This window comes from Anas platyrhynchos, chromosome 20 (genome assembly GCF_047663525.1).
Source record: "Anas platyrhynchos isolate ZD024472 breed Pekin duck chromosome 20, IASCAAS_PekinDuck_T2T, whole genome shotgun sequence".
Classification (NCBI taxonomy): domain Eukaryota; kingdom Metazoa; phylum Chordata; class Aves; order Anseriformes; family Anatidae; genus Anas; species Anas platyrhynchos.
The window spans coordinates 1,525,200-1,535,091 of NC_092606.1; the positions used below are offsets into that span (position 1 = coordinate 1,525,200).

General features: G+C 53.3%; 1 protein-coding gene and 1 long non-coding RNA gene across 4 annotated transcripts; both read right to left on the reverse strand.

The window, feature by feature from the left end:
- Nucleotides 1-4,454: 4,454 nt before the first annotated feature.
- MRPS23 (mitochondrial ribosomal protein S23) lies at nucleotides 4,455-6,776 on the reverse strand. Of its 2 annotated transcripts, none has more exons than XM_038165752.2 (5): nucleotides 6,636-6,776; nucleotides 6,369-6,536; nucleotides 6,121-6,198; nucleotides 5,873-5,996; nucleotides 4,455-4,755 (listed from the first exon to the last, which is right to left on the reverse strand). In XM_038165752.2, the coding sequence occupies exons 2-5, from the start codon at nucleotides 6,521-6,523 to the stop codon at nucleotides 4,600-4,602; spliced, it is 513 nt and encodes a 170-aa protein (XP_038021680.2). In that variant the 5' UTR covers nucleotides 6,524-6,536; nucleotides 6,636-6,776; the 3' UTR covers nucleotides 4,455-4,599. The 2 variants fall into 2 exon arrangements, with proteins under 2 accessions (XP_038021680.2, XP_027327826.3); XM_027472025.3 differs by having other exon boundaries at nucleotides 6,616-6,774.
- A 643-nt stretch (nucleotides 6,777-7,419) lies between these two features.
- LOC139999128 (uncharacterized) lies at nucleotides 7,420-8,814 on the reverse strand. 2 transcript variants are annotated; one of them, XR_011804221.1, is made up of 2 exons: nucleotides 8,473-8,814; nucleotides 7,420-8,322 (listed from the first exon to the last, which is right to left on the reverse strand). It is a non-coding gene; the product is annotated as an uncharacterized lncRNA (long non-coding RNA). The 2 variants fall into 2 exon arrangements; XR_011804220.1 differs by having other exon boundaries at nucleotides 8,440-8,814.
- Between the last annotated feature and the right edge of the window lie 1,078 nt (nucleotides 8,815-9,892).

Consider the following 9,892-nt stretch of genomic DNA (forward strand, 5'->3'; position numbering starts at 1 on the left):
AAACATTATAGGTTCAGACTTGATTTCAATTTCTGGAGGATAATAGCATTAGCACACATCAGAATGAGCTTGCAATATGCATACAAGCAGCAGCACAGAGACAGCAGCAAGGACAGCCGAGCTGCCCGAGTCCCAGCGGGGACCCTGCGCATCCTTCCTGGCACGGGGGCTCCAAGCAGTGGGGACATGGCCGTGTCCCCACCGTGCCGCGGGCAGGTCTCACGTCCCCGCTGGGCAGCGGGCAGCCAGCCCCGAGCTCCATCCCAGCTCTAGCACCAGGTGAGAGCACACAGGGACAGGGACAGGACATCTCCTATGGTGGGGATCGTGTGGGCATCACAGGGGTTGTTACCCCCCAAACTCCAACGCAATGCCCTTCCCAGGGGGCAGCACTTTGCTCCAGCCTATATGGTTAAAAAATAAAAATGAAAAATTAATTCTCTCATTGGAAAACAAAACTGAGAGGTGGTAGGAACCGAGGCTGCAGAACGCAGCCCCCCATGGGTCACAGCACCAAGCCTGCTCCTCCAGGACAGCCAGCAGTTACCCAAATGAAAGCTTTCCGAATCCAGGTGATGCAAAGCAGGCTTTTGCCTTGATCCAAGCACCAAGTGATGGGACTGCCTCGTACCCAGCTCTAAACAGGTACAGCTTTCTGGAACATTCCATGAATATTTTTTTATTATTCAAAGGCGAAATGTTTGCGTCTTGTACACAGCGGGTGGGAGACGTGGCCACCCGGTGCTGCCGTGCGTTCAGACCACACAAAAACGGTGCTGGAGCACCACGAAGCTCCCTCCATCTGGGAGGGTTTGAGCTCAGACTGGAAACAAGCAATATTTTAACAGCTCATCTGGAGCTGCCATTTTACACGTTAAATGCCTTACTACCTGCCTTAACGAAGCTTGGCATCGGCACGGGCAGGTCACCTGGCTTTCTGGCACAGCTGGCGAGTTATTCCGCCGGCTCCAAGCACAAGGCCTGATCCTATTAAATCCTTCATTCCCCTGCCCTCAGCACGTACCAGCCGATAATCTGCGGGCGCGTGACCCGCGCCTGGTCGGGATGTGCTGCGGCACGTAGCCCAGTGCTGCTGCCATCGCCCACGCTGCTGTGGCAATGTGGTGGTGGGTATGATAGAGGCACCTGGCTCCAGTTTTCTACAGTCCACGATGGGCTCTGCCAGAGGGCTGGCCGAGTTCTTCATCCCCAGGTTTTCAGGTGAGGCCTCCAGCTTTAGGAACTGACCTTGGAAAACCTTCAGCCTGGCTCTCAGGGATGTGGAGAGGGTTCCCTCCTGCCTTCCATTGTCTTTCGTTTTTGATGCCTCAAGGAGTAAGGAACCTTGTAACCGATACTTTGGCATTTATTGTCACTTTAAAAATAGCTCGGCAATCAGAAAGAGGAACTGCTACACACACACCACTCATCTTTCAGGAGGAAAGAGGTCAGCAATTTAGCTCAGAAAAGGTCACCCGGCCACTCCGTAATGGGGTGTAGGATTGCAAGACAGCAAAAGCTTTGCTCCAGTCATTAGCAAGTGTTAGAATACCAGGAGACAGGTTTGCCCCGCACAAGGAAATTATTCTAATGCACAACTTGCCCTGCAGAGGCAAAGGGCAGGCGACAAGGTCACATCTGTGGCTTTGCCCCGCAGGAGGCAGGGGCAGCGCGGCACAGCCGGCTGGTAGGGGCCACCACGGGGAGCAGGGGACAAAGGCGAGGTCCGGGCTGCCCCCCACCCTCCTGCTCCCCCTTCTCTCTGCGCCCTGTGCCCACCCATGTACCCTGCTTGGTCCTGAGGGAAACAGATTTCTTTTCACACATTTTTCTGGGTGAAAGCTTGGGCTCCTTTCCATGGTGGTACCAGGCTCTGGGACGAAGGCACGGCCATCATCACCATCGCAGGCATTTTCTGTATTGCGGGGTAATCCAGCCATGCAGGGCAGGGCAGAAGCACGTGAATAAAACCACAGCTAGCAAGAGACCCCTCACCACCCCCACCTTCATCACCATTATTCTTCTTCATCGCCATTACCATCATCTTCATCACCGCCTCCACCTTCCTCACCAGCACCCCCACCTCCATCCCCACCATCACCTCCATCATCATCATCTTCATCCCCACCTTCACCTCCATCCCCATCACCTTCATCCCCACCATCCCCTCCATCATCCCCCCCATCCCCATCCCCACCAGGGCCGGCTGTGGGCAGCCTGCGGAGCGCGGCCCCCCCCTAGCGGTGCCGGCCCATTCCCGGCCCCGGCCCCGTTCCCAGCCCCGTTCCCGGTCCCCCCCCGGGTCCACAGAGCTTTTGGGGACCCCTTAGGAGGTCCCGGCACCGTGTCCAAGCCCCCCCCATCCCCTCCAGGCCGCTGCCCTCTTGCTGGCTGCGGGTGGGTGGCATTGCAATCCCAGCCAGCACCGCATCCGTCAAATGCACGGTGTGAAAACGCAGAACTCTGCTTTTCGTCGTGTTTTGCCCGAATTGCACCAAACTCCCCGGTTCCCATCCTTTCCCGGCGGCTGAGCCCTGCTGCCTGCAGGCCCTAACGAGGCAGCGGCGCAGAGCAGCCTGCCAGGGAGCCAAAAACTGGCCCCGTCCCGTGAGCTGCCAGGAAATAATTCCCTAATTTGCAGCACCATGGAACTGCACCTCCCGTATCACCTCTGCCGGCTCACTGGATGGTTATGCTCACTCATATATTTATTTTTCCAAGCTCAGTAAGGGTGCAGGGATGAAGCAGGTTGCAGCAGGTGCCGGGAGGAAAGGCTCTTTCTGTCATCTTGGCAACATTTTAGAGAAGTGACAACAAGCAGGAGGCCTCCAAGCTGTTAATGAAGTGAGTGAGAAACCTCTCCCGTTACGGCGTCCAACTTCACCGTACTGCTTTGTGTTTGGAAGTATTTCCACTAGCAGTTTTGGGCAAGCCTGGAGCATCATCCACACTGATAATGCAATGATTTTTTTCAATATATTTACCTCAGTTAAACAAACACTAAAAGCAAAGGCAGAAAGCTGCAGTGTAGGAGGTGTGGGACCGCTGGTCAGCCCTCTGTTGGGCTAGCAACAATTGCTTGGCCCATGCAAGAGAAATTCACATCAGAGCTGCCAGAGTTTTCCTGAGGGCAGCTTGCCTTGGCCCTAATCAAAACAGGGTCCTGTGATTTGAAGAAACCCCCCCAATGCTTGCTGCAGATGACTGAAATGCATCAACAACTTACTCTCAGTACGTGCGCCTCCTCTCCAGCACAGCCTTGGACCAAATCCCATTTTAATTGATTTTTTCCTCATTCACTCCCCACCTCTGTTTATATTAGCCCATCTCCTACCAGTGACCTGGCACAGCGGTTCCCAGACTTGGTCTGCGTGGATACTTGCGCTGCATTCACCTCTGTACGGGGCTGCTACACGTGGATTTCGTGATGCAGGCAGCAATCCATGCTCCACGTGGAAGCACCTTGCACAGCCAGGCACCCACACCACCCCCCTCAGCTCTAGATTGCCCGGAGGTCACAGTCACAGAGGCGCTAAGAGAGAGAGGCTGTTGCTCTTCTAATAAAGTCTTGCACCCCTCTAGAATTACTGAGCAGGATTAGAAATAAAGTTTGACCTTCCAAGGATAAGTGAGTAATTCCACTGTAATTGCACTGCAATCAGGAGGTGAATCAAGCCCTACAGAAACAAATGATGGGCAGCTTTAAGTCATACTTTTTTTTTAAGTCATTTTTTACTGCCATTACAATACAGGTGTGGGAGAGTTTGCTTGAATCGCCTTCAGCAGTGTCACAACACTGTTGTGGAGGAGGGGTCTGGAAGGCAGGTACAAAACCAAAAGGAAATCTTGACCTTTTCCTTTCTGGGGGAGAGCTAGGAGAGGAAGAGGTTTGATTGACATGATTTAAATCTGTTTGTTTTCTTCTTGTTACTGTTTTTCCCTTAGCCTGAAAACAAAATTCTTAATAAGAAACAAGCTAGGCAATCGAGTTCACAGATGTGGGAAAAACGCAAGTCTAATCAGCTCTGAATTCTAGGATTGATTGCTATTTTCCAGCTTTTCTGTGCCCAATTTTCAGTGACTATTTCTGTAACAGCACTCAACTTTGTCTTCAGCAAAGAGTTATAACAGCGCATCCTTCACGCTTCTGAGGTGACTGATGGCATTAAGAGTCACTAAGATTTTCAAAGATCCAAATTAGTTTGTATTATTATATTTTATCCTCTCAGGAATTTAAGCAAGCAATGAAACAGAGAGAACATATCAGAACATTTATATAAATAGCATCTCTTCTGAATTAGCTATAAAAAGATGACACTTCAGACAGCTGTTAGAATGCATCAAACAAACAGCATCAGACACTTCAGCAGCAGGACGGTCACAAACTGTACCGTCACTGCAAGAAGTTAAGAAACATCTTTACTAGTGCAAATGAGACCCCTGAACAGACAGAATTTCCCATTTTAAAGAAAATATTTAATTTTCCACATCAAAAGTTGAGACAACATTCAAAAATCTTGTAACCATAGGCTGTGGGCACACAGGTTCCTGAGCAGGTGAACGCCACCTGCGCGATGTGAGAAGACAACGCTACAGCTGTTAGGACACGGGGCTCTCCTTCTGTGTCTCTGTCAGTTCTGGTTTCTGCTCCTCCACGTCTTTCTTCTTTGCCTGCATCTCCTCCAACACGCTTTGAAGTTGCTGATGTAGTACAGAATCCCTGGCCTCAGCATCTTGGTGACTCTGTTGTGTTACCTACAGTTAAAGACAGACACAAAACAAAACCCAACCAAACCAAAGAAATGGCTGCAACAAGTTTCTTCCAAAGCACAGCTGAAGAGAGCAACAGCCAGTGCGTATGTCTGAGAAAGCTGACAGCTAAGTTCTACCTCATGCTTAGGTTATTATCAAAGTACGTGCAGTCTCAAGGTATCACCAGGGCAAGAAATGAAAATGAGATCGCTGACCTCAAGGTAAAATATTAAAGCCAGCTGGCCATTTCATCTTTTCACACGCTCGTTGGACATCTACTTGTAATAGAACCAATTTCTGCTCCTGGTCAGCCTCTTTTATTGAAAAGAGGCTATGGATGCTCAGCCCACGGGTAATTGGACAATTAGGAGAATAGAGAGCGCATTACAGGAGAGAGTAACAGCTGAATTTTGTTTACAGAGCTGCCATTTTTATAAAATCTTTTTCTCCATTTTTTTGAGGGTGTTCAAACTAAACGGACAGCATTCTCAAAAGAACTGCTTATCTTTCAGACTTGAACAAAGTAAAAAGATTGCTAACCATCACAGAGCAGCAGTGTTCTACTCTACCTGACGCGCTGTTCTGGAAGCATCAGTTTGCTTTTTTACCCCGTTTTACATTAAGAGTTACATGACAATTATCTGAAGTAACAAGGAACAGACTCCATGTGCCCAGGAGCTGTCTCCTCTTTTTTACATCCGTGAAAATAGATGCAAGACATGTTAGACAGTTCTTCTGGGTAGTTATTTTCTTACCAAAGACATAAGTAAACGAGCCCCAAACTACAAATATAAACAAAAAATGACTGAAATAAGTGTGTGGGTTTTGTTGTTATCGCTGTTGGTTTAGTTTATTGAAGCAAACTGCAAGATTTATGTATAAATTTCCAAATCAGGATTAAAGAATGAGAGCGATGCTGCATTAGAATACTTAATTACTAAGAAGGAATAGAAAAAGTGTGCCAGCTATCTTCAATCCAGAAGAGGTTCTATTTTATTCTCTATTTTATTTATTGGTAACTTACAGAGAGTTTAATTTGGACTAACTCCGTCTTAAGAACCTAAAAATGAAGCCTTTTGAGTCCACTGGCCAATTCGTTTTCTGAATGTTTAATACTTACTTTATCTGTTCCTCTTCTCTGCAAAATTATCCCACTGGCTAAAAGGGCTTTTCCTGTTTCTTCAAACAATTTTTCCTCTTCAATTTTCCCTTCTTCTTTCAATTCATTGTACTTCTCAACGAACCTAGATTTCAAGATTGTATTTTTACTCTCGCAAACAACATTGTGGTTTGCTGACCTAAGAGGAGACAGGGACAAGTTTCAGAAGCATTTTTAGTTTAGTTATATATCAACAAAAAAAGATTTACCTTTGGCACGTCGATTTGTAGTTCGGTTGCGATAAATCAAAAGGTCTTGGCCCGCTTCCGTACACTCTGTAAAATTTCCTGCTCAAAAAATAACACAGTTCAGGTTTTCCATCAATCAAAGAGAGACACAGTTTGAGGGAAATAAACAGCATCGGGGTCACCCCATTTATTCCACAACAGCCAACCAACAACGGGGACCCTGGGGGCCCCAGGACGGTCCCCGGGGGTCCGAACGAGGCGGAACTCACGCTCGCACGGCGTCCTCGGGGTAGAGGATGTCCCTGACGCTGTCCCTGGCGCGGCCGTAGCGCGGCCGGGCCTGGCGGTGCCGCGGCTCGCGGCGGGGCGGGCAGGCGGCGTAAACCTCGAACCACAGCGGCTGGCGCAGCACCCCCATGCGCATCAGGTCGCGGGTCCTGCGGGGACAGGGGGCTCAGGGGGGGGTTTAGGGGGAGCCGCGGGGCCGCCCCCAGCCCGGCCCGGCCCCCCCCGTACCGGCTGAAGACGCTGCCGACCTTCTGCACGCGGCTCCCCGCCATGGCGGCGCTAGGCCGCCCCTAGCAACGCCGCCCCCTAGCAACGGCCAGCCCGGAAGCGGAAGCGCCCGCCCTCCGCGCGGCTGAGCCAATCAGCTCGCAGGGCGCGCTCGGCCCGCGGATGGGCGCGCAGGCAGAAGGAGTCGATAGCCGAGCGGGTGCCCACCCAGATCGCCTCCCCCCCTCCCACCGCCATTTAAAGGGACAGCGCCACCGGGACCGAACCACCCCCCCCCACCGCCCCCGGCACGGGCACGAACACGCGGGGACGGGGCCCTCGGGGTCCTTCTGCTGCCCTTGGTGGCCCCCGATGGGCACGGGGCTCAGATCCAAACCCCCACGGGCCTCCAGAGCCCGGAGGGTCCCCTCCACCTGCCTGGGCAGCACCTGCTGGGATCTGTCCTGTTTTGGGGCTAAAAGTTCCAAAATAGGTCCCAGATTTATCCTGCTTTTGGGGCTAAAAACCCCGAAACAGGTCCCAGATTTATCCTGCTTTTGGGGCTAAAAGTCTCCAAACAGGTCCCAGATCTATCCTGCTTTTAGGGGTAAAAGTCCAAAACAGGTCCCAGATTTATCCTGCTTTTGGGGCTAAAAACCCCAAAACAGGTCCTGGAGCAGCATTACCGCACCCCAGCATGGGCTGAGCGGGGACCTCAGTGCTCCAGGGGCCGGAGCATGGACCCAGCACGGAGACCGAGGGATGCTGTGTAAAATATGACCTCACACCCCAAAACCACGCACACCTCACTCCTGTTTCCCCGGCGGCTGTTTTGGTTCCCCTGCCGTGCTCCCACCATCACGGAGTGGCCGTGCCCACCCTGCAGCGGGGCACTGTGCCTCCACGGGGCCTGCAAGCAATGGCAGACCACGATGGAGCTGAGCAGGAGCCATGGCAGCAGCTGTCACCCCGTTACAACACCCGCTGAGCGCCTGCAGGGTGCGGGACGTGGCGGTGCTGCTGCCGTCTCCGGTTTCTGAGGGAGCCATTTGGGCTGCGAGTGACGGGGCAGGACAGCTGCTGGCCCCAAAGGCACAGGGAGCTGCTGGGGCTGTGCTGGGTGCTCCTGCAAGGAGGGGGCACACCAGAAATGCTGCCCTGTGCTGCCCAGACGCGTCCTGGCACACGCAGCCCGCCATTTATCTCCATACGGGAGGGAGGACGCCCATATGGCCCCGCATCGTTTGGGGTCCTGCTGGCTGGGGCTCGTCCTCTGCCCCCATGGCTCTTTACACCCTCCCTGTCCACTGTCCCCCAGCTGAGCACCACGACGTGCCCATGGCAGCCTGGGGACCGGCGGTGGGGGGCCACAAACATCCCCCCACAGTGGGACACCGAGAGCTGGGGTCTCCCTTCGGTCCCATTTTGTGTTGGGTCTCACCCAGAGCCAGCACCCAGCAGGATTGCACCAGGGCCTGATCCTGCCCCGCAGCCCCAGCACTGCTGGCTGGGCCCAGGAGGTGGCAGCAGACGGTGCCTGGCTGCCAGCCCCGAGCCCCAGCCTGTGTTTTTCATCCTGATTAATGAAATCCCAACACCACCGAGGTTGTTTGCTCTGTGCAAACAGCCTTCCCCCTGCCAGAAGTTCCGTGAAGCCAGCTTCCAAGAAGCACACGGCAAAGACGTGATGCCTGATCGCTAGGATGCAGCCCTCGGTCTGGGAACGAGCTGGTTAAATAAAAAATAATAATAATAATAAAAAGCATTCATTCACTCCATCCATCTTGCAGTGTTATAAAGGAAGGGGGCAGTGAATTTCCAGCGAGGGCTGACAGAAGCAGGTACCCGCTGCCAGCGCAGGACACCTCGAGCATTCACCGTGGGCCAGCCGCAGCTCTCAGTCCCGGGCTTCTCTCCGCTGCCGGGAGAAAGTTTTGAAAGACAAAACTCCTGCCCCTGTGGAGTGGAAGAATTCAAAAGGGAGTTGCTGGGACCGCTCCAGGGCTGCATCTGAGCTGCTCAAAGGACTGGGCAGGCCCCGGTCTTTTCAGCTCTTTCAAAGAGCCCTGGCTCCCCCCTTGGGTTACGACGGCCTCCTTGGCTGTGCCGAGAAGGCCACATCCAGGGTTTCTCCAGCATTTTGATGCTTTTGACATTTAAGGCAAGAATGCCTTGACTTTTTCCAGCGCCTTCTTTCACAGGGAAAGTTTCCAAGCCACACGTGAGGCTGGGGAGCTCCAACCCTGCCAGCAACCAAACGCTGCTCCCTGGCAGCTGGAGCTGGGCTGCAGGGGAGGTGGGGGCACGGAGCAGCGCTCCCAGGCCGGACCCTGTGGTTCTCAGCCCCCCCAGCATTGGGGTGTCCCCTGTTGCAGGTCTGCAAACACCTCCAGCAGTGCCTGAATGCGTCCTCAGGTCTGCCACGTACCCAAACCCTGCTGCTGCCCCCTAAATCGGCTGTGGGGCCTGATTTGGAGCATCAGAACAAGTGTCACCCTCAAAAAGCGGGATCCGCACCTGGTGATCCCGCCAGCTCAGCACAGCGCCGAAAAGTGCAGGGCTGGAGATTGATAACACATAGTTCAGAAAGAATTCATTATAATGACGTCTTTCCATCCCGCTAGGAGACAAGGCGAAGGAGCCAGACTGCCTGCCTGACAGACGCGGAGGAGTTGCTGCGCGATGGATAATGAAACAGTTTGAAGAAAATGCACACGCCCCATCCCCGAGAGGCTTGTTATTTCGGAATTAAGTGGGTAAACCACAGCATTTTTCCTTTTCCGCTTTTTCTTGAAAGGCAGGTCCCGGTCCCCGCACACAGAGCTGGCAACGGGCACGCTGTGAGCTCACACACAGCCCTGGGGTCACGGCCCCTGGGGAGCATCGCTGCTCCCTGCCACCCCTGGGGATTTCCCTGGTGCAAAGCCCACCCTCAGGGCCTCACCGGGCTCCCCTGGCCGTGGGCTCCCAGTCTCTTCTCATGCTCTTCCACAACAGGTACCTGGGAGATGCAACGGGACCTGCTCCTGCCCCAGTTGTCCTGCGGGGTGGGAGCAGGATCTGGCCCTGGATGCAGAAAGGAGCTCACCAGCATAACGGCCTCCCCTGGGCACTTGCTTTCCAGAGGAACCACAGGATGCAACCCAAATGCTGGGAGGCGAGGAGCCGGGGTGGCTTTGGGGCATCTGCAGCCACAAGGGGCATGGCCAGAGCGGCAGCAAGGGGAGGCATTTCCCTCCCCACCCTCATCTCTTTCCTTCCCAAAAGTACCAGCAGCATAAAGCGAAATGCATCGGTG

Bases quoted from the DNA above. Each gene is read 5' to 3' on its own strand.
- MRPS23 (XM_027472025.3), bottom strand. From the start codon at position 6,659: ATGGCGGGGAGCCGCGTGCAGAAGGTCGGCAGCGTCTTCAGCCG. The intron at 6,537-6,615 runs GTACGGGGGGGG...CTGTCCCCGCAG, and splicing joins GTCGGCAGCGTCTTCAGCCG to GACCCGCGACCTGATGCGCA. The intron at 4,756-5,872 runs GTAAGTATTAAA...CTTTAACTGTAG, and splicing joins AGAGAAGAGGAACAGATAAA to GTAACACAACAGAGTCACCA.